Source organism: Mercenaria mercenaria, chromosome 1 (genome assembly GCF_021730395.1).
Source record: "Mercenaria mercenaria strain notata chromosome 1, MADL_Memer_1, whole genome shotgun sequence".
Taxonomy (NCBI): Eukaryota; Metazoa; Mollusca; class Bivalvia; order Venerida; family Veneridae; genus Mercenaria; species Mercenaria mercenaria.
The window spans coordinates 34234226-34258992 of NC_069361.1; the positions used below are offsets into that span (position 1 = coordinate 34234226).

Genomic DNA, 24767 nt, shown 5'->3' on the forward strand with positions numbered 1-24767 from the left:
AATTTGGTAGAGGTCCACTAGGCAATGCTTCACACCAAATATCTAAGCTCTAGAGCTTCTGGTTTTTGAGAAGAAGATTTTTAAAGTTTTTCCTTTCGGTTGCCATGGCAACCAGAGTTCTGCATGGAATTCAATTCTTTGAACAATTTTTAAAGAAGACCATCCAAGGAACATCCCTGTGAAGTTTCATCAAAATTGGCCTGTTGGTTTAGGAGGAGATGTTGTTTAAAGGAAAGTGTGGATGGACGACGGACGGACGTACAACGGACGGCGAGCGATCACAATACCTCACCCTGAGCACTTTGTGCTCAGGTGAGCTAAAAATACTATAAAGTCCCATCAGTTGTTTCTAAAGTACTGTCCACTGAGTGTCCAGACCAAAAGTAAGTAACAAAGGGATGATAAATCTATGCAATTACTCAAAAAATAATTTTTGGACTGCATTTATTCTCATTTGTAATCTTCCTTCAAAATCCGTCCTGGGATTTATCAAATATAGTCCTCACATGAAACTTCTTTTACCTCTGATCTTACCATTTAACTTATTCCAAACGTTCTGTGGGTGAATGTTTTTATCAAATTAATCAAAGGATTTAAAAGGTATGTAGCACACATATGGACAAAGAGTGGGCAGACAGCATTGCCAACGACTCCCTTAGGTAGTGAAGACATCATAAACCCACAAGCGAATGATCTGTCCTCAGTGACTGTGAGACTTGCTGTTCCTCGTCTTGACCGCGGGAAGCAAGAGGATGAAGGCATTCGAAAGAGCCTCACACTTGCTATGATCAATGAAGACTATCCTCCGGAATTATGGACTCATGTCTATACAGACGGATCAGCCACATGCGCCGTCAAAGATGGAGAAGCAGGAGTTTTCATTCAGTAACCATCTGGCAAGAGAGAAACACTACATGCAGCCACAGGAAAACACTGCAGCAACTATAAGGCAGAGACTGAAGCACTCATGAAGGCCGTCTCAATGGTTGAAGACTCGGCAGAAGAAAGCTCCTCAGTCGTCTTTTTCACAGATGCACTGTCTGTCATGGAAGCTCTGATCAACAATAAAGCTCCGCAGCTAGCCAGGAGAATGCAGAGCCTGAGTATGACCTGCAAAGTAGAACTTCAGTGGATTCCATCCCATTGTGGACTTGCAGGCAATGAAGAGGCAGACAAACTGGCTAAGCTAGGAGCTCAGTCAGAACAACCAACAGTACCTGTGAGTTACAAGGAGAAAGTCACCATTATCAAGGCACTAACGAGACCAAGGATGGAGGAAGATGCTTTTCATCTCCTTGATCGGTCTGAACAAGTGATGATGGTCAGGCTCCGCTCAGGGCACAACAAGCTCAATGCTCACATGTACAAGAAATACAGACTGACATCATCACCAACTTGTCCATGTGGTGAAAATCAGACTGCGGAGCATATACTTCAGAGATGCAAAAGGCAAGACCAGGAGCGAGCTGTGACTTGGCCAATAGATACCTCAATCCACCAGAAACTGTATGGAGGCATTGAGGATCTTAGGCAAACCACAAGTTTCATCGAGGCTACTGGTCTGAAAGTGTAGATGCGAACGACAAGAAGAAGAAGAAGCATTGCTATATCCCATTTCAAGAAAAAAAGATTATAATTTTGTATATCCCATTTCAAGCAAAAAAGATTATAATTTTGTATAACTACAATTTTAGCTTTGTGATGCCTGTTAAAAAGACCAATTTTAACAAGAATGTGTCATAACTTTTTATCAAAGATACACTGAACCATGTCGTCCCACACGGTCCAAACATGCAATTCTGCTAATAGACAATCTCAGGTTTACAATAATTGAATCTGCTACTGTAAAAAGCTGAAATAAAATCACTGAGACAAAAATTAAAAATTAAAGACTGAGCAAGCAAAGATCAATTAGCAGCTCTATTTTGAGAGAGTACAATGTGTACCAATAATCAAAATGAGCCGTGCCATGAGAAAACCAACATAGTGGGTATGCGACCAGCATGGATCCAGACCAGCCTGCGCATCCGCGCAGTCTGGTCAGGATCCATGCTCTTCGCTTTTAAAGCCTATTGGAATTGGAGAAACTGTTAGCGAACAGCATGGAGCCTGACCAGACTGCGCGGATGCGCAGGCTGGTCTGGATCCATGCTGGTCGCATACCCACTATGTTGGTTTTCCCATGGCACGGCTCAAATGCTTTTCAAAATGAAATAATACTGACACAGTCAGTCTGCATTTGTTTGTTCAAGTCTACAGTTATTGTTACAGACTTGCCAGGCTGTACGTGTTTTGTTTGGTGAAGTATTTTTAATTTTTTGTGCAGCCACAAAAAAAAAAGAAGGTAAGATCTAGGATGGAAAATTCTAGGTGGAATTTCTTTGTACAGTGGTTCTATGTGTCATTTCTCTTACAGATAAAAATACCGGCTTGTTATAGGTCATATCATTGACAAACAAATGGAACAAAGGAAAGTGCATTTCAGAGATATACTTTCTGGATATAAAGCAGAGGAACAAATAGTTGGTGAGTCATTTCCCTGACAGAGTGAGTTATATTGAGTAGTAAGAAAAAAAAAACGCACTTAAAATTGTTTCCTGTGGGTTATTTCTATGACAGTAAAATCTACTTCTTGCCAGTGGGTTATTTCTCTGGATATAAAATCTACTGAAACTCTGATTTGTTGCCTGTGGCTCATTTCTTTGACAATGAGATCTACTGTGACAGATTTGTTTCCTGTTGGTTATTTCTATGACAATGAAATCTGCTGGAACAGACAGACTTGTTGCCTACGAATTATTCTATGACAATGAAATCTACTGGAACAGAGGGATTTGTTTCCTGTGAATTATTTCTATGACAATGAAATCTACTGAAACAGACAAACTTGTTTCCTGTGGGTTATTTCTATGACAATGAAATCTACTGAAACAGAGAGACTTGATGCCTGTGCATTATTTCTCTGAATATAAAATCTACTGAAACAGTGACTTATTGCCTGTGGCTCATTTCTTTCACAATGAGATCTACTGTGACTGATTTGTTTTCTGTGGGTTATTTCTATGACAATGAAATCTACTGGAACAGAGAGACTTGTTTCCTGTGGGCTATTTCTATGACAATAAAATCTACTGGAACAGAGAGACTTGTTTCCATGTGGGTTATTTCTATGACAATGAAATCTACTGGAACAGAGACACTTCTTTCCTGTGGGTTATTTCTACGACAATGAAATCTACTGGAACAGAGAAACTTGTTTCCTATGGGTTATTTCTATGACAATGAAATCTACTGTCTACTGGAACAGAGAGACTTGTTGCCTGTGGGCTATTTCTATGACAATGAAATCTACTGGAACAGAAAGACTTGTTGCCTGTGGGTTATTCCTATGACAATGAAATCTATTGGAACAGACAGAGTTGTTGCCTGTGGATTATTTCTATGACAATGAAATCTACTGGAACAGAGAGACTTGTTTCCTGTTGGTTATTTCTATGAAAATGAAATCTACTGAACAGAGAGACTTATTTCCTGTGGATTATTTCTATGACAATGAAATCTACTGGAACAGAGAGACTTGTTTCCCTGTGGGTTATTTCTATGACAATGAAATCTACTGGAACACAGACACTTCTTTCCTGTGGGTTATTTCTATGACAATGAAATCTACTGGAACAGAGGGACTTGTTTCCCTGTGGGCTATTTCTATGACAATGAAATCTACTGGAACAGAGAGACTTGTTTCCTGTGGGTTATTTCTATGACAATGAAATCTACTGGAACAGAGGACATTCTATTCTTGTGGTGGGTTATTTCTATGACAATGAAATCTACTGGAACAGAGACTTGTTTCCCTGTGGGTTATTTCTATGACAATGAAATTTACTGGAACAGAGACACTTCTTTCCTGTGGGTTATTTCTATGACAATGAAATCTACTGGAACAGAGACTTGCTTCCCTGTGGGTTATTTCTATGACAATGAAATCTACTGGAACAGAGACACTTCTTTCCTGTGGGTTATTTCTATGACAATGGAATCTACTGGAACAGAGAGACTTGTTTCCTTTGGGCTTTTTCTATGACAATGAAATCTACTGGAACAGAGAGACATGTTTCCTATGGGTTATTTCTATGACAATGAAATCTACTGGAACAGAGAGAGACTTTTCTGTGGGTTATTTCTATGACAATGAAATCTACTGGAACAGAGAGACTTGTTGCCTGTGGATTATTTCTATGACAATGAAATCTACTACTGGAACAGAGGGACGTCTTTCCTGTGGGTTATTTCTATGACAATGAAATCTACTGGAACAGAGAGACTTGTTGCCTGTGGATTATTTCTATGACAATGAAATCCACTACTGGAACAGAGGAACGTCTTTCCTGTGGGTTATTTCTATGACAATAAAATCTACTGGAACAGAGAGACTTGTTGCCTGTGTATTATTTCTATGACAATGAAATCTACTACTGGAACAGAGGGACGTCATTCCTGTGGGTTATTTCTATGACAATGTAATCTACTGGAACAGAGATACTTCTTTCCTGTGGGTTATTTCTATGACAATGAAATCTACTGGAACAGAGACTTGTTTCCCTGTGGGTTATTTCTATGACAATGAAATCTACTGGAACAGAGAGACTTGTTTCCTGTGGGCTATTTCTATGACAATGAAATCTACTGGAACATAGAGACTTGTTTCCCTGTGGGCTATTTCTATGACAATGAAATCTACTGGAACAGAGACACTTCTTTCCTGTGGGTTATTTCTATGACAATGAAATCTTTTGGAACAGAGAGACTTGTTTCCTTTGGGCTATTTCTATGACAATGAAATCTACTGGAACAGAGAGACTTGTTGCCTATGGGTTATTTCTACGAGAATGAAATCTACTGGAACAGAGAGACTTGTTTTCTATGGGTTATTTCTACGACAATGAAATCTACTGGAACAGAGAGACTTGTTTCCTGTTGGTTATTTCTATGAAAATGAAATCTACTGAACAGAGAGACTTGTTTCCTGTGGGTTATTTCTATGACAATGAAATCTACTGGAACAGAGACACTTGTTTCCTGTGGGTTATTTCTATGACAATGAAATCTACTGGAACAGAGACTTGTTTCCCTGTGGGTTATTTCTAAGACAATGAAATCTACTGGAACAGAGAGACTTGTTTCCCTTGGGTTATTTCTATGACAATGAAATCTACTGGAACAGAGAGACTTGTTTCCCTTGGGTTATTTCTATGACAATGAAATCTACTGGAACAGAGACACTTCTTTCCTGTGGGTTATTTCTATGACAATGAAATCTACTGGAACAGAGAGACGTCTTTCCTGTGGGCTATTTCTATGACAATGAAATCTACTGGAACAGTGAGACTTGTTGCCTATGGGCTATTTCTCCGACAATGAAATCTACTGGAACAGAGAGACTTGTTTCCTGTGGGTTATTTCTATGAAAATGAAATCTACTGAACAGAGAGACTTGTTTCCTGTGGATTATTTCTATGACAATAAAATCTACTGGAACAGAGACACTTCTTTCCTGTGGGTTATTTCTATGACAATGAAATCTACTGGAACAGAGACTTGTTTCCCTGTGGGTTATTTCTATGACAATGAAATCTACTGGAACAGAGACACTTCTTTCCTGTGGGTTATTTCTATGACAATGAAATCAAACCCTGGAAAAAGAGGACAACTTCTTTCCTGTGAGTTATTTCTATGACAATGAAATCTACTGGAACAGAGACTTGTTTCCCTGTGGGTTATTTCTATGATAATGAAATCTATTGGAACAGACAGACTTGTTTCCCTGTGAGCTATTTCTATGACAATGAAATCTACTGGAACAGAGAGACTTGTTTCCCTGTGGGTTATTTCTATGACAATGAAATCTACTGGAACAGAGACACTTCTTTCCTGTGGGTTATTTCTATGACAATGAAATCTACTGGAACAGAGAGACTTGTTTCCTGTGGGCTATTTCTATGACAATGAAATCTACTGGAACAGAGAGACTTGTTGCCTATGGGTTATTTCTACTACAATGAAATCTACTGGAACAAAGAGACTTGTTTTCTATGGGTTATTTCTATGACAATGAAATCTACTGGAACAGAGAGACTTTTCTGTGGGTTATTTCTATGACAATGAAATCTACTGGAACAGAGAGACTTGTTGCCTGTGGATTATTTCTATGACAATGAAATCTACTACTGGAACAGAGGGACGTCTTTCCTGTGGGTTATTTCTATGACAATGTAATCTACTGGAACACAGATACTTCTTTCCTTGGGTTATTTCTATGACAATGAAATCTACTTGAACAGAGACTTGTTTCCCTGTGGGTTATTTCTATGACAATGAAATCTACTGGAACAGAGAGACTTGTTTCCTGTGGGCTATTTCTATGACAATGAAATCTACTGGAACAGAGACACTTCTTTCCTGTGGGTTATTTATATGACAATAAAATCTACTTGAACAGAGACTTGTTTCACTGTGGGTTATTTCTATGACAATAAAATCTACTGGAACAGAGACACTTCTTTCCTGTGGGTTATTTATATGACAATAAAATCTACTGGAACAGAGAGATTTGTTTTCTATGGGTTATTTCTACGACAATGAAATCTACTGGAACAGAGAGACTTTTCTGTGGGTTATTTCTATGACAATGAAATCTACTGGAACAGAGAGACTTGTTGCCTGTGGATTATTTCTATGATAATGAAATCTACAACTGGAACAGAGGGACTTGTTGCCTGTGGGTTATTTCTATGACAATGTAATCTACTGGAACAGAGAGATTTGTTTTCTATGGGTTATTTCTATGACAATGAAATCTACTGGAACAGAGAGACTTGTTTCCCTGTGGGTTATTTCTATGACAATGAAATCTACTGGAACAGAGACACTTCTTTCCTGTGGGTTATTTATATGACAATAAAATCTACTGGAACAGAGAGATTTGTTTTCTATGGGTTATTTCTACGACAATGAAATCCACTGGAACAGAGAGACTTTTCTGTGGGTTATTTCTATGACAATGAAATCTACTGGAACAGAGAGACTTGTTGCCTGTGGATTATTTCTATGATAATGAAATCTACAACTGGAACAGAGGGACTTGTTGCCTTTGGGTTATTTCTATGACAATGTAATCTACTGGAACAGAGAGACTTGTTGCCTGTGAATTATTTCTATGACAATGAAATCTACTGGAGCAGAGAGACTTGTTGCCTGTGAATTATTTCTATGACAATGAAATCTATCGCAACCAAGACATTAGTGTCCAGTGGGTTATTTCTATGACAATGAAACCTACAGTAACAGACAGACTTGTCTCTTGTGGGTTATTCTCTTACAATAACATATATTGGAACAGTGATTTTTGCTTTGTGGTCCTTTCTTTGAAAATGAAATCTACCAGAACATACAAACTTGTTGCCTCTGGGTAATTTCTCTGACAATGTGATCTAATGGAACAGACATGTTTCCTGTGGGTTATTTCTCTGACAATGAGATCTACTGGAACATACAGACTTGCTGTCTGGGTCATTCCTCTAATAATGCACTGAAATCATTAACAACAAGAGCTGTCTCCATAGGATGACATATGCCCCCGATGGCACTTTAAATGAGTAGTTATGGCCGATGTTAGAGTTTAGGACCTTTGACCTACGGAGCTGGGTCTTGCACGCGACACGTTGTCTTACTGTGCCACATATTCATGCGTAGTTATTTTAAAATCCATGCATGAATGACAAAGATATGGACCGGACACGCCCATCAATGCACTATCATGAAAAATGACCTTTAACGTCTAAGTGTGACCTTGACCTTTGAGCTACGGACCTGGGTCTTGTGCGCGACACATCGTCTTACTGTGGTACACATTCATGCCAAGTTATTAAAAAACCCATCCATCGATGACAAAGATATGGACCGGACACGCCCATCAATGCACTATCCTTTAATGTCTAAGTGTGACCTTGACCTTTGAGCTACAGACCTGGGTCTTGCGCGCGACACGTCGTCTTACTGTGGTACACATTCATGCCAAGTTATTTGAAAATCCATCCATCGATGACAAAGATATGGACCGGACACGCCCATCAATGCACTATCCTTTAATGTCTAAGTGTGACCTTGACCTTTGAGCTACGGACCTGGGTCTTGCGCGCGACACGTCGTCTTACTGTGGTACACATTCATGCCAAGTTATTTGAAAATCCATCCATCGCTGACAAAGATATGGACCGGACACGAAAATTGCGGACAGACTGACAGACTGACAGACCGACAGACTGACAGACCGACAGACGGACAGACGGTTCAAAAACTATATGCCTCCCTTCGGGGGCATAAAAACAGAAAGCCTTGTTGACTCTTGGTCATTTCCATGACATTCCATGAAATACCAGGAATTTTTTTTTCAAAAAAACTGATACAGGTACCCTGTGGGCAATTTCAATGAAGGAAGCACTAAGAAGGCCAGAGGGTTGTGTAAGTTTTCTCATTGACAGACACGAACTTCTCTATACAGAAGAGTAAAAATTCTGAAAAAAAAAATGTGCAGTGACAATGCAGACAAAAATAGTTATCTGGGCAAGCCGCTTTAGAGGTAGATATAAGGCAAAGGGCAACTTTAGATACAAAATGAATTACAGTAAAATTCCTACTTACGACCACGCCGAAATTACGACCGCACAGCTAATACGACCGATTTTGCAAAGAACGGAATATTTCCTTCTTAAAACCAGTGGTCGTTTGTCCGAAAATGCGACCAGACCGCTAATCCACTAATGAGACCACCAATTTCAGAACTGTTTGATTTTTTCACACTTAATTAATCACCGCAATTACGACCACTCAAATTTTTCTGTATGTTACCGCAAATCGCCGCGGGAATTAACACGTGCGACATCGTGTTAACACGTTAAGCGAGTACATTGTGTATTTATCCATTAATTGCTAACAAGTCTTTTAAACGTTATCAAAACAACGTATCAAACTGTTTGATTGTCTGAAATTGTTATTTAAAGATGTTTGGTGTTTTACATCGCTATTTTAACATAAGAAATTGTTGAAATAACTTATTTGTTTGTAATAGACGAATGCCCGCTGATCGAATTGACTGGATTAAAACGGATTTAATTAGATCTAAACGGTGTTTGTTTGTTATTATTAGTATAGGTTATAGATCATTTATTGAACTTCTAATGCAATTAAGTTTGCCGAAATGGAGCGTAGCGTAGTGAAGGCAAAACTTAATGCATTTAGAAGTTCAATAAGTGATCTATAACCGGCTTATAGTTTAACGCCCCATTTCAGGTCAAAACTGCAAAAAGCTCTCTCTGAAGTAAACTAACCACGCCTTCTGTTAATTCATTGGCTAGTCTTATCTTCACTCATGGTGAGAAGTACATGTTACTCACTTTTACAAGGTCATTTAGTGCACCTTTAGCAAAACAGCGGGATCATGCTGATTTAATTAGTTTATATCATAAATACATCAGTCTTGTCGAGTACTTGTGGAACACGATCTTATATTCTTATTCAATGGAAATATATAAGCAGGTTTAACTCGTATGATGTAACAGTACAAGTCAAGCAACTACATGTATAATAACAGACAAGTAGAATTTAAGTGCACTGGTTTATTTTTAGACCAGTAGAGGTAGTGAAAGATACAAAAAGGTCAAACTTGATCTATGAAAGTACAGCTTGCATTAAAATATTTGAGCCGCGCCAGACGTCTGGTCAGGATCTATGCTGTTCGCTTTCAAAGCCTATTGTAATTAGAGAAACTGTTAATAAGCGAACAGCATGGATCCTGACCACACTGTGCGGATGCGCAGGCTGGTCTGGATCCATGCTGGTCGCAAACCCACTATGTTGGTTTTCACATGGCACAGCTCATTTATCTACTTGGTCCGTTTATTAGATCTACATAGACACATTGCTTGTATGCAGTTCCTGCTTTGGTAATTGCTCCGCCTCCTAGAATGTGGGAAATCCATAATAGGCGGAACAATGAATACTCATTAATTTTGAACTACTTCATGATTAAGTGGATCAGATTCTTCAGTTATGAAACAATATGAAAATAAGTTGGTTACTTTTTTGAAAATCCCTCGCTTGTCATTGGATAAAAATGATGGTTGAACTATAAATGTAAATACATTTGGGATTTCAGCGGAGAATGAAGTTTGAAAAGGTTTGATATTGTTGTAATTGTCTTTAACTGAACAAAATTCAAATCATTATCAGTTAAGTGCGTCCTTAATTAATACACAGTTTGATCCGTAATTCTTTGATTAACACAGTGATCAAGTATTTAAGGCTAAAGAAATTAAAGAAAATAAAGCTACATATAAATTGAACACTGTGTTTGCCATTATTGCGTCTTGATTGTATTCCAATGTGTTATTATCTGCCAGACCTTCCCCATATAGCCTTGTCCACTAATCAGACCAGACCGCTAATAAGACCAGTTTTACAAAGAACCATGGGTGGTCTTAATAGCGGAATTCTACTGTACTCAACTTTACAAAAAGCTCAAATATGAGCCCCTAGCTAAAGCTGGGCTAAAAGCAATAAAAAGTAGAACAAAAATTACATCAACAATTAACAAATGATGATCAAATGATTACAATAAACATCAAATGCATTTGCTGTGTAATATATCTGCTTGTTTAATCAGTTCTTTTTTTTCATCAATCTGTTGCAAAGATTTTAACATTAACTCTACATTTACAATCTATCTTAGCTTTCAATCAGCTCAATTTGAAAATGAAAACGATAAATTATTATAGTCTAAATACATTCACACTTTCACATTATTGTATGTTCATGGTCTCCTAACTTCCCTCCACTTTTTTGACAGTATCCATATTCATGTAAAACATACACCGATAGGCGCTCAACCTTAAAATGAGTTCTGATTTCTTTTCTTTTTGCTTGTTCCTGTTGCTGGATTTAGGGTGACACTCACACAATTTAGGTCATACAGCAACATTTCCATCTGCTGATAGTGGAGGAAGACCCCAGGTGCCCCTGCTGATAGTGGAGGAAGACCCCAGGTGCCCCTCCAGGCATTGTTTCAGGCATGGGCAGGCACCTGGGTTAAACGATCAACATTCCATAAGCCAGCTGGATATCTTCCTCACATGAAGAATTTTAGATCCCCAAGAAAGATTTAGAACCAAAATCTGCCATGGGCAAGTGATTCCAAGCTGGCAGCTTTAACCACTCAGCCACAGCTTTGTTTTAGGATAGATTCAACTTTCCATTTCAACAAAACATAGCACAAACATACATCACCTCATAATGACACCATGGGACCTGTTCAAGCAACGGAGCCGAAAAATCTGAATATAAAACAGACTGTCAAAGGAATATTACATTCCAAATTTTGGTAAAGTTTCATCAAACTTTCACCTATTCTTGGTATTCTGTACTGAAAAGCAGAATCATGGGAATAAACTGATGAACTATAACTGAGAAAGTTAAAGGTGGATAATCAGATTTTGGCCATGTAACGGATTTGTTCGAAACTTTAGCATCTGATCATTTACACTCATTTATGTTCACTTAACACTTAATACAAATTAGATTTTCACTGGAGGTATTTCTAAAATTTCATTTTCCTATCCTGGTTGCCCAACCAAGATAGAGTTATTTTATCATAAGTATAAATTTGATAAACATACTTTGCCTAAGGAAATGTATAAATATTAGACATATTGTAATATATTTGTAAAATATTTGCATTAAAAATTATTTATTTAGATGGAATTCATTAGAAACGCAAGTTTGAAAAATTATTATTACCTCCCTTTGCCTATCTTGGTTGCGCAACCAAGATAGATTGGAAATAAATGAATTCAGAAGCTACACACAGCTTTTAAACTTGCATTTTGGTTCAGATTGTTCAATAGTTGATATGTCTATCAAATGCAAATGTAAAACTAGACATTGTATCGAAATAAAAGGAAATACCCAGCTTTTTATATACTTTCATATTAAAGGGGAGTAATTACAAAATTTTATAAAAATAATAAAATATACATTTCAAATAGGAATCTAACTCTATGTATTCGGTCTTTTTGTTCCTTAAATAATTCTCTACCAGAATATACAAAAAGTAAAAAATGTCATTAAATGTTGTTTAAATGTGATTGACCACCTATAAACCTAAGGATGCCAGAGTCCCATTTTCATTTTAGCTAGGTTCTATCATGGAGTTTGTTACAAGATGTTCTATTTTCATTCAAATTTCATGTTAAGCCATTTTTATCACCAGTAAGAAAGCAATTATATGATGCCACTAAGTTTGATACATGTACACTAAGTACTATCTGAGGAGAACTTGTACATACAGATAAACCTGTATCAACCAGCCATGTCTGACTGCTTAAGGCCAATAGCTGCTTAATACAGGTGGCCGACAAGGCTGCTTCAGTTGTATGGCTCTACTGGTTAAACTGTATCTAATGACCATTCTCAAATCAAGAAGTCAACCTTTTAAAGACATCTTTAAGTTTTGACCGAATCCTTTGAAAGCTCTAAGGAGTTACATGGACAAACCTTTCATATGTATTGCACATTTCTTGAATTTCAAAGGGCTATAACCCCTAAACCTAGCATGGTATATGTATATCATGTTAATACCCCTAATTTCCCTCTCTCAAAACGATTTTGGCCAGATTCCTTGAAAACTATGGGGCCTTATCCAGTCAAAACTTTTCATAAGTATTGTGCAACAGTTGTACAGACTGATGAAGATGGCTGCAACTATATGCTGCCTTAAAAATTTTAGTGGGGGCATAATAAAAACGCTGATACAATATTATAGTCAGATCAAGGAATGGAAGAAATCCATTAGTTGTTTTATGTTTAAATCCTAAAGAAACCTGATAAGAAAAAACAACATATTTTAAAGAACCATGCTATCAACATCAAGTATCACTGACCACCTCACAATATTAAACTTAGAGAAATAATTCAGTTTTTGAGGTCTCATAAACAAATATCTAAAAGTTATCCATTTTTTGCACTTTCATAGACAAATTTAAAAATGTTTTAAATTTGAAAAACTGTTCTTAGAAATGGGAGAAATAATTGTCAAGCTGTGTTAAAAGCAAAATAAGTGTTAGGTCACCTATCATATGATTTTCTTTTTCGGCCATTCAAAAAACACAAAAACCTGCCTAAAATTTAAATGTATAAAACACATAACAACAGCAGTAATAAATTATGTTGTAAGCAATTATGTGAAATGATGCAAGTCAAATGGCCTATGTGACTTGCTATTTTAACTTCATCTGTCAACAAATTATTAAAAGCCTTTTAACTCATAATCCATGGTTTACTGATTTCCTTTCATGGCCTAGTTGGACAGCCTAGGTTACTACACTCTGGCTTTTTTGTACATTCTCTTTATAAACTTAAATAAGGACAAAAAAATTTAATTAGATTTTCAGTGATATTTGCTCTTGCTTAAGAGAGAGTGAAAAATTATCTATTTCAAATTTATTTTTCTCGCCATTAGTGTGTGAAATTTTTTCTAGTGGATGGAAAGTAAACAAAATGGGAAAATCAATGAAATTTATTGCTATTAAATGGTCTATTTTCTACAATTTAAACTAAAATTCTTACTATTCTACGAGTGTGTGTGTCTGCCACAATGCAGCTCAATGTCAGCACTTTGAATTTCTTTTATATTTTTGCTGTTCACAGAGCAAGCAAAATTCAACTTGGATGGTTCAGAAACAGATTATTAATTTGAATATTGTATTTTTTTGTGCTTTTGCCTCTTGTAGTCATTGATCAAAGGGAGGGCAATAGACTTGCCAAAACAGCATTCACCAATAAGCTGGGATTACTGCCCTTTATATGTATAAAAAGCTAGTACTGAGACTGATGTTAAAGGAGTCTTGTTAGTGGTTTCTACCATAATAATTAAGGTTAAAGATTAAGATTGCATTGAAAATGAAAACAAGGTGCTGCAAAAGGCACTAACAAGAAATAACTAGAGATGCTTTTGAGAAAAGCGCATGTCTCCCACAACTGCCCCTATGAAAAATGTTAGTTTCTCTAGATGTTTTAGACGAGTGGATCCAATTAGATGGTCTGGATGAGTGGATCCAATCAGTAATTCAAGGGCCATAAATCAAAAGTGCCTGGGCGGATTTGGCTAGTTATCGAACTTGGGTAAGGTCTTATGGCCAAACACATTTTGTTCAAGTTTGGTGAAGATCGGATGAGAAATGTTCGACTTAGAGAGCGGACAAGAGTAAACAGACGGGTTTTTTCGTTAATTCAAGGGCCGTAACTCTAAAATGCCTGGACCAATTTGGCTAGTTATCGAACTTGGCTGAGGTCTCATGGTCAAACATATTTTGTTCAGGTTTGGTGAAGATTGGATGAGAAATGTTCGACTTAGAGTGCGGACAAGAGTAAAAAGGCCGATTTTTCGATAATTCAAGGGCCGTAACTCCAAAATGCCAGGACTGATTTGGCTAGTTATCGAACTTGGCCGAGGTCTCATGGTCAAACACATTTTGTTCAAGTTTGGTGAAGATCGGATGAGAAATGTTTGATTAAGAGTGCGGACATGAGTAAAAAGGCCAATTTTTCGATAATTCAAGGGCCGTGACTCCAAAATGCCTAGACCGATTTGGGTAGTTATCGAACTTGGCCGAGGTCTCATGGTCAAACACATTTTGTATAAGTTTGGTGAAGATTGGATGAGAAATATTCAAATCAGAGTGCGGACAAGAGTAAAAAGACCGATTTTTGGTAATTCATGGGCCATAACTCCAAGACGCCTAGACCGATTTGGCTAGTTATCGAACTTGGCCGAGGTCTTATGGTCAAACACATTTTGTTTAAGTTTGGTGAAGATTGGATGAGAAATATTCGAATGAGAGTGCGGACAAGAGTAAAAAGACCGATTTTTGGTAATTCAAGGGCCATAACTCCAAGACGCCTTGACCGATTTGGCTAGTTATCGAACTTGGCCGAGGTCTTATGGTTAAACACATTTTGTTCAAGTTTGGTGAAAATCGAATGAGAAATGTTCGACTTAGAGTGCGGACAAGCTTTGTGACAGACACACACACAGACACACGGACACACAGACAGACTGGAGTAAATCAATATGTCTCCCACACCACTGTGTGGTGGGAGACATAATGATTTAAAAACTACAGCTGCTTTTGAGAAAAGTGCATGTCTCCCATAACTGCCTAATCATCTGAATAGTTATGTATCTGAGTCAACCATGCACCAATGACTTTAAGAGCGGATACTGGCAGCGATTTTTAGCGATTTTTGGTAATTCAAGGGCCACAATTCTGAAGTGCCTGGGCCGGTTTGGCAAGTTATCGAACTTGGTTGAGGACTTATTGGCAAACACATTTTGTTCAAGTTTGGTGAAGATTGGATGAGAAATGTTCGACTTGGAGTGCGGACAAAATTTGTGACAGACGAACACACAAACATTCAGGAGTAAATCAATATGTCTCCCACCACACAGTGGTGTGGGAGACATAATTATTCCAGCCTGCAAAGTAAGTAAGACAGAAGATGAAAGTAAGTTATGCCAAATATACAACAGATATTTAACATAGAAAATCACAATCTGGTGTGAGACAAATATACATAGAACTGCAAGAATATGCCCTGCGTGGCAGTGTGATTTGTGTGACTGCCATGCCTTGACAATAGTTAAGCTTGTAAACTTGGGAAGTCAGAAGTTTGCCAAACCACTAATCAAAAGATCGTCATCATATCAATAAATACTAGAATTTATGGTATGAAGATTCTTCACTTTTCACAACAGTTAATCCAGAACTTTCAGAAAAAAATTACACGTGCCTTTCTCAGCTTAGTACTAAGATCTGTAAAAAGCTGTCCTTGATACATATATTTTTAGTAGCAGATACATATCTGTTGTTCAATGTCTCCGCAAATGTTGTGCCAATCGCTCTAGAGTCCACTTCCTGGTAAAACCAGTACTCGGGTAAGTGACTGTATACTGTATATGACTGTATACTGTAAATACGTTTATGTCTGAAGTTGTAATACATAACAGGGTTAATGTGTCAGTTGTCAGCAACTGAAATTTAAATCCCATTGAGGCATTTCTTTGCATACTACAACAGTACCCCTATTTCAAGGAAGCGTTTTAGACAGGTATTCAAATAAGCCTCCAATTTTCTTCACAAGCAAGTTTGAATAAGCATAAATAAAAGCGTGCTAACAAACCTCTGTTTAGACTTTGCAGGCACATCTCCATTATCTCTTCGTACTCGCCTTGCTGGTGATCTGTCTTGACGTCGTGGCGGGCTACTCCCTCTGCTGCTCATGTCACTGTCACTGCCATACTCCACCATCTCCTTATGACGTTTCTCACGTTCTCGTCGACGCATCTCCATAGCACGCTGCCTCAGCTCTTCTTCCCGATCCTTGAATAGCAATTAAGTTTCAGATTATGCATGTTTTCGATTAAAGTTTAATCTGAATTTGCTTCTATTTTTAACATCAGTCAATACTAATTGATTAACATTAATTTGAATCACATCAACTGCAAGAATAAATGAAATAAATAGCCATGATTTAGAAAAATTTAAATTCTATGGGTGAAAAAACATAGGAAAAAGGGATAAATGAATGATATTTTAATGAAGAGTAACAAGCCAAAGTTGATAGATTTTTTTGTGAAAGTCAGATTTGAGACAAGGGTCACACTAAACAGAGATGAGAGGTTTCAATTTCATAATTGTACAAATAAACGTAGAAATTTTTCAATTTACTGATTTCATGAAGGGTAAAACAGCACCATTTACACATTTACGTGTAAAAAGTGTTTCGACTAAATTATCTGACATATTTTAGTAGAAACTATGTAACAGACATTCTATGTGTATACATGTTGAAATCTCAACCTCTCAGTGAATTAAAAAGACATACCATTTTTTCTTGTTCCATCTTTTCTATCCTCATAACCTCTGCCTTTTTATCCGCTTTATCTGAAATAAAATTTCTCAAAATTCCTCCTGTGCTTTGTTTAGTTATCTGGTCCAGGGGCATTACACTTTCTGCAGATTTCAAATCTGAACAAAATTTATTTTTCTGCCTTAGGAAATTGCCCAACTACTGTTACTATTCAGACATTAGGATAAAGGTAATGGCTTCTTATATAATGTGGGTAGCTGACAAAAGTCTAAACCTGGAATACACAGAATAACTTATTTCCCAAGTGTCACATAATATATACCTTCCTAGTATCCAGTCTAGGCCAATACTGGTGGAAACAGTACAGAGTCAAGTAATCAGCAAGCAACAGTGGATTGAACCTAGGTTGCTAACACTGTAGTGCAACCTGCTCGTCACTGTGCCTATGATCCCCAGGGTACAAGAAAACAAAGGAGCTTACAACTCATTTTCCAAGAGCACATGCCTACCTATAAATTTACATTTTAGACATGAGCCTATGATACTGTAAGAGAAGTTGAGTACACAATGTTTTGATGTTGTCATATTTCATAGTCAGAAATCAAAGGCCTGAAGGGCCTGAGGGTCGGCTAATGATTGATGTACTGGTAGTATAGTCTACCAGTTTCAGTTTGTTTTTAGTTTTTCCCCCCAACTAAACAGAGATTTTGTTACAATAAATGAAATGAACATTCAGTCGATGCCTAGTAAAACTTTAATTGACATTATACAAGTATTTAAACCCAATATATTTCTCTAAAATTGAAGAGTGGTTCGCAGAAATAACAAGAGCTGTCCGTAAGACAGCCAAGCTCGACTATTCGAAATATTGTCCCAGAAGCAGGAAAATATTACCCAAAAAGGTTAAATATCAAAAGAGTTTTAAGTTCAAAAGGGGGAATAATTTGACCAAAATGCATATCAGTTATGGGACTTGCTGCTATCAACTAGTTTTATAACCCCGGAGGCACATGTGAAGTTTCAATTCACTATCTGCATTAGTTTTGGAGATAGAAACTTGCATGTAAAACTTTAACCAGAATTTTCAAAGTCCAAAAGGGGGCATAATTTGCCCAAAATACATGCCAGAGTTATGGGACTTGATCCAGTGAGGTTAGTAATTAATCTAGAAAAAGAAAAAGTAAGTTTCAAATCTATATGCCTTTTAGTAATAGCTGTATGTACTTGCATCCAAAACTTTAACCAGAATTTGCTAAGTCCAAAAGGGGACATAATTTGGCTAAAATAAAGGTCAGAGTTATGAAACTTGCTGCTATCAACTAGTTTTATAACCCCGAAGACACATGTGAAATTTCAAATCAATATCTGCATTAGTTTTGGAGATAATAACTTGCATGTAAAACTTTAACCAAAATTTTCTAAGTCTAAAAGGGGGCATAATTTGCTCAAAAAACATGTCAGAGTTATGGGACTTGACCCAGTGAGGTTGGTAATTGATCTAAAAAAAGAAAAAATAAGTTTCAAATCTATATGCCTTTTAGAAATAGCTGTATGTACTTGCACGCAAAACTTTAACCAGAATTTTCTAAGTCCAAAAGGGGGCATAATTTGGCCAAAATGAAAGTCAGAGTTATGGGACTTGCTCCAATCAACTAGTTTTATAACCCCGAAGACACATGTGAAGTTTCAAATCAATATCTGCATTTGTTTTGGAGATAGTAACTTGCATGTAAAACTTTTAACCAAAGCTATATGCCTTTAATTGATGGCTGTATGTACTTGCATGCAAAAACTTAACCAAGGTGTGACGCCGACGCCGACGCCAGGGTGAGTAGAATAGCTAGACTATACTTCGAATAGTCGAGCTAAAAATGTTGAAAGTACTAACTACAATTTGACAGCTGACACTAAGATACTGCCCATGACTATATATATTTTTCCAGTAAACATTTGCCTCCGGCATTACCAAAAGAGGCAATTATCGGCTGGTATATATTCGCACATGATAAAATTTGAATATGACAATTTATATATTAAAATTACAGAGCGGATTGCCACATACAATTTGTAACGGATGGACGAAAGAACTGTTCAGATATTTTACAGATAATGGGCCTGGCGATAACTGTGTCATATATTAGGTATTGTTCAATCGTATTATAAGTGATGTCAATTTGAGTATACTTAATTTTGCGTTTAGAGATACATGTATGTAAATGTTGCTGAGTGCCAATATATACTGTAACCAATATCAATAAATGCAGTTCTTTTTTATTTAAAACCATCATTTATTCTATTTCAGACCTGTTAACCCCTTCAAAATCATGTCTGTAATCCCGAAGTCCATGGACTTTCAATTATCCATTTTGATTCATGTAGACAGACAGGCCCAGACTGGGCTGAAAAATGTTTGAGCCATTTTTACGTGGTCGGTAGCAGGGTGGGTGTGGGGAGGGGTGTTTCTTCCCGCTTTAAATTGCAGTCAGATTTTGAAATGGGCATTGTGGCAGGTGGTAAAAGGGCAAATGTATCAAACTATAAAGTGGCAATATGGGGGAAGAGTGTGGGGGGATACCCCCTCCTGCAACTAGGGTTTGGGGTATCACCAAAAGAAATTTTTGAATATGTAGACCCTTGATACAGCCTTTGGTGCAATTTCTAACTGAAAATTTTATGTTTCACTTTCTAAATATTACCTAGATTATTTTTAGTATTACAATATAAAGTATGAATGACTGTCACTTCATCTGTTTACTTTCAGATCATGCCTCAGGACTAGAATATGAGTCTGATATAGATTCTATGTAGGTGTTATAAAAATAAATTCTAGAATCATTTCTGTTACAATAATATCTATCATGTCTGTTACTTGAATGTTAAAATTTCATAACACAGCTCGATATTACCCAAAATATTATATCCGGATACGATTACACTTTTCTAAATCTCAAGTTTCAACAATATGTTTTACAAACTGTGATGATAGGAAGACATTTAGCGGCAACTGGCAGTATCTGACATTGAAGTTTACGGTTAAATTACCTCTTATATAAATCTTTTCATAAAAAAAATGTTTCGTTTCGTCAAAGCAGCCAAACATAGATGATCTACTTTCGATTTCAAAAACTACAAGAAAATACAATTTAATGTTTCGCCGATTTGTTTATGTCTCGAAAAAATAAGAAATAAAATCATTTTTAATATCAGTAGTACTTAAACCAACCAGTAAGAGCTTCTTCTTCTGATAATTTATCCGCTTACTGACTGCAAAATTCAACCCACGCAAAGTCGTAGAAGCATTGTTATAAACAGGTCACGCGTGTTCGCCGACAAGTGTCCAGAATGTAGTTAGGATTCATCCGCGAAGTCTCGCGGAAGATTTAATGTACTGCACATATCTTATTCGGGTCATTTAAAATGAAGCTGTCATAATTTAATTTCATCGATGTGGCAAACTCTTTGATAAGAGACATTCCAATGCTTTTAGAGGTACCCGACTCAATAAAATACTAGCAGTATGTTCTGGAACTATATTTTGCCTTTCACTGGATGTTACGCAAGCTTGGTAAGCCTGCGCAATTCATACAAGAGGGCCATCATGGCCCTATATCGCTCACCTGTTATCATTGCACTTGAGGACAAGAAGGTCCTCAGAAAAAATATCTAAGTCCAAAGGATAGGAACAACAAAGCGAAGAAATTTAACCAAAAAGAAAAAACTTTTTTTACAAGGTATAGATATGTCAAAATACACCTAAAAATTGGAGGTACCATCCATGTTGTACCATAGAAAAGTGGTCTCGGTTTTTCCCTATGGCCAATAATAAAAAAGTTACTAAAAATAAGCTATTTATAGTAACGTAAAAGGGAAGTAATTAAAAAAAAATAAATATTGTAAGTGAACAAAAGAAGGATCTGCCAAACAAATCTGTCGACATAAATGAAATTTCAGATCAGTATCTTCATTAGTTATGGAGATATACCCATTTTAATTTGAAATAAAGGGAGGTAATTTGCCATAAAATCAGTTCATAGTTATCTATCCTGATTGTCTCGGTCCAACTAAAACAATAATGGAATTTCAAATAAGTCCTATAACTACTTACTGATATAAATCCATTTTGATTACAATCAGGGGAGGTAATTAGATATAAAATAACTCTGGAACCTACGATTGGATCCGATTTGTCATGGAATCCAAGATTTATTGTTGTTGAAGATATTTTGGAAGTTTGTATCATATAAAACCATAAATGAAGTCTCTATTTGGCTGCAAAAGCCAAATAGCCAATTTTGGACCTTTAAGGGGCCATAACTCTGGAACCCATAATGGAATCTGGCCAGTTGAAGAAAGGAAGCAAGATCTTGTGGTGATACAAGTTGTGTTCAACTTTGGTTAAAATCTAATCATAAATGAAGCTGCTATTGTGCAGACAAGGTCAAAATAGCTAATTTTGGCCCTTTCAGGGGCCATAACTCTGGAACCCATTATGGGATCTGGCCGTTTCAAGAAAGGAACCAAGATCTTATGGTGACACAAGTTTTGTGCAAGTTTGATTAAATTCAAATCATAAATGAAGCTATTGTGCAGACAAGGTCAAAATAGCTAATTCTGGCCCTTTCAGGGGCCATCACTCTGGAACACATAATGGAATCTGGCCAGTTCAAGAAAGGAACCAAAATCTTATGGTGATACAAGTTATGTGCAAGTTTGGTTAAAATAAAACCATAAATGAAGCTGCTACTGTGCAGACAAGGTCAAAATAGCTAATTCTGGCCTTTTCAGGGGCCATAACTCTGGAACACATAACGGAATCTGGCCAGTTCAGGAAAGGAACCAAGATCTTATGGTGATACAAGTTGTGTGCCAGTTTGGTAAAAATCAAATCATAAATAAAGCTGCTATTGTGCAGACAAGGTCAAAATAGCTAATTTTGGCCCTTTTAGGGGCCATAACCCTGGAATCCATAATGAGAACTGGCCAGTTCAAGAAAGGAACCGTGATCTTATGGTGATACAAGTTATGTGCAAGTTTGGTTAAAATAAAATCATAAATGAAACCGCTATCGTGCAGACAAGAAATTGTTGACGGAAGCACGGACTGACGACGGATGAAGGGTGATCACAAAAGCTCACCTTGTCACTATGTGACAGGTGAGCTAAAAATGCACAGTGCAATAAATTTGTTATTTGCGCAATGATTGTAAAGATTATTTTTTGAAACGGACTGGGTAACAAATGGATAATTTGGCTAATAAGTTAATATGCAGTTTTTGTTTGAATTTGTGAATATCATATTTGCTATTTTGTGACAAAAGGGCATAAAATTCGTCACCATAATCATATGCGCAAATGTATTAACAAAACCCGCAGAATTGCTATGCGTGTTTATGCTTAATGAGTTACCGCGGAAGAAAATATGTGGCTTTATTCGAGTATCACACAATTACTTGTCATAAATTTGACAGATTACATCGTATATTGGTCATAGCAAATAGGATTGACATAACTGAACTTCATTCGATCAATGAACTCTTTGAAATTAGAGACAATCTAATGGAACTACATCACTTCGCTGTGCTGTGAGGCTATTTAATAAGAATGAGAAATCGGGTGATAGCAAGGACTCGTCAAACGCTTGAAAGCGTTTAGCCGACTCAAAAAGGGACATGACTCCAAACAATAAATATGCATGGAAGTCCAGGCATTATGTGCATGTCCTCTTAATGCTGATGATGTATACCAAGTTTTAATTAAGTTGGACGGAAACTGTGGGAAAAGCTTAGAACACAAGGAAATGAGACTGACAGACAGTTCAAGCACTATATGCCTCCTAGGTCTTTGACACTGGGGGCATAAAAAACATTTTTTTTTTTTTTTAACATTGAAGATCAAGGTACATTTTATTTGTGAACAGCAGATTATACATTTTCACTCATGGTTGCACCACTGATACAAATACTGGTGTTCACTCTCTAAAAGATTTTTCAATATAAACTCAAAACAAATATCCCAAATTACCTTGTTTCTTATTTACATGTCAGACATGCATGATATTCTTCATTGTACCGGCCTGACCTAAGGCCAGGTAATATATCATCTTAATATTCAAGCAGAATAAAACAGATAATTTTTTTCAGAATTTTATTTACTTAAATAAATAAGATAATTTAATTTTGGTAGTTAAATAATGTTTTATTAGACAATTAAGTCACCTAACAGTGATATATTTTTCATTAATTAACACAACTGTGTTCCTTCAATGAACTGAGTAAACCAGAACAAATGAATCCTAGATCTGCTTCTTCTCTTTAACCCTATAAAACATTATCATGGTACTTACATTGTTTGCTTAAAGCTATCTGCATCCTCTTCTTAAGCCTCTCTTGTGGTGTAAGTTTTGTCTGAAAAAGCAACAAGAATATAAGTCTCTCTTGTGGATTAGGTTTGGGCTGAAAAGATCGGGTGAAAAAGTAACGAGGATATAAGTATCTTCTGTGGAGTAAATATGGGCTGAAAATAAGTTCGGGTTGAAAAAAGTAATGAGGATAAAAGACACTTCTGTGGAGTAAATATGGGCAGAAAAGAAGATCGAGCTGAAAAAAGTAATGAGGATATAAGACACTTCTGTGGAGTAAATATGGGCTGAAAAGAAGATCGGGTTGAAAAAAGTAATGAGGATATAAGTATCTTCTGTGGAGTAAATATGGGCTGAAAATAACTTCGGGTTGAAAAAGTAATAAGGATATAAGACACTTCTGTGGAGTGAGTTTGAACTAAAAAGGTAAAAAGAATATAAGCCTTTCTTGTGGAGTAAGTTTGGGCTGAAAAGGTAATGAGGACAGAATCCTCCCTTGCAGAGTAAGTTTGTGCTAAAAAAGTAGAGGGTATAAGCCTCTACTGCAGATTAAGTCTGGACTGAAACAGTAATGAGGATATAACCCTCTTTTGTGGTGTAAATCTGGGCTGAAAAAGTAAAGCGGATCCACAAAATAAAATCCTACAAAGCGAATCAACTTTGATCAATTTTAAAAACTGAAATCCATGATTTTAAGAAATTTGAAATTACATGAATGGCTGAAACCAAGAAATTCAATACTAATAAATAAGATAATTTTCAGCACATTGTTTCAAAACCTCACCAATTTAAATTTATCAGTACATGTTAACATCAAAACCTTGTCTGTTTGCTTTTCTGTTGCTTTTTAGGTTAAGCGCCATTTTTCGATAGTATTTCAGTTATGTTACAGCAGGCAGCATACCTAATCAATGTTCCTATATTCTGCACCAATACTAACTGCAAGTAAGTGCCAACTTCTCCACATGTATCAGAGGTGGAGGACGAATAATGATTTCAGAAATAATGTCTTCTACTAAATAATCAAGAGAAATCCATAAATTTTGAGAGTTCTTATTTACTTTAAAATAAACAATTTCTGTACACACACATACACAACAAGAGCTGTCACATGAGACAGCACACTCAACTATTTCGATGCTGGATAGTAAAATTGGGCACATCTGCGGAAGCTGAAGCTGTCACTGGAGTGTTCAATGACTCAACTGTGGATGAAGATATTGGACAATCGCTTAAGTCTCAAAACATTAAATCAGTATAAAAGGAACATAATTCATGAAAAACTTCTGCAAAAGTAATGCACCATGTGTCATATCATGCGGCTATTTTGGAACAACTATTTTAAGTTTGAATCAAATCTATTTAGTAATACTGGAGATACAGCAAAAGTGCATCGCAACTTGAACCAGAAATTCTATAAATAAAACGAG

At 36.7% G+C, this 24767-nt stretch overlaps 1 protein-coding gene across 2 annotated transcripts in view; it reads right to left on the reverse strand.

Moving 5' to 3' along the window:
- LOC123542200 (CLK4-associating serine/arginine rich protein-like) overlaps positions 1–24767 on the reverse strand; it is a 90646-nt gene that overhangs the window by 24904 nt on the left and 40975 nt on the right. Inside the window, exons 16-18 of one of the 2 annotated variants that reach the window (XM_053543994.1) lie at positions 23323–23383; positions 16996–17054; positions 16291–16490 (exon numbers count right to left, since the gene is read on the reverse strand). In XM_053543994.1, coding sequence (XP_053399969.1) covers positions 16291–16490; positions 16996–17054; positions 23323–23383 — 320 coding nt within the window. Of the gene's footprint in view, positions 1–16290; positions 16491–16995; positions 17055–23322; positions 23384–24767 lie in introns of those variants that run through there. The other variant, XM_053544003.1, reaches the window with a different exon arrangement.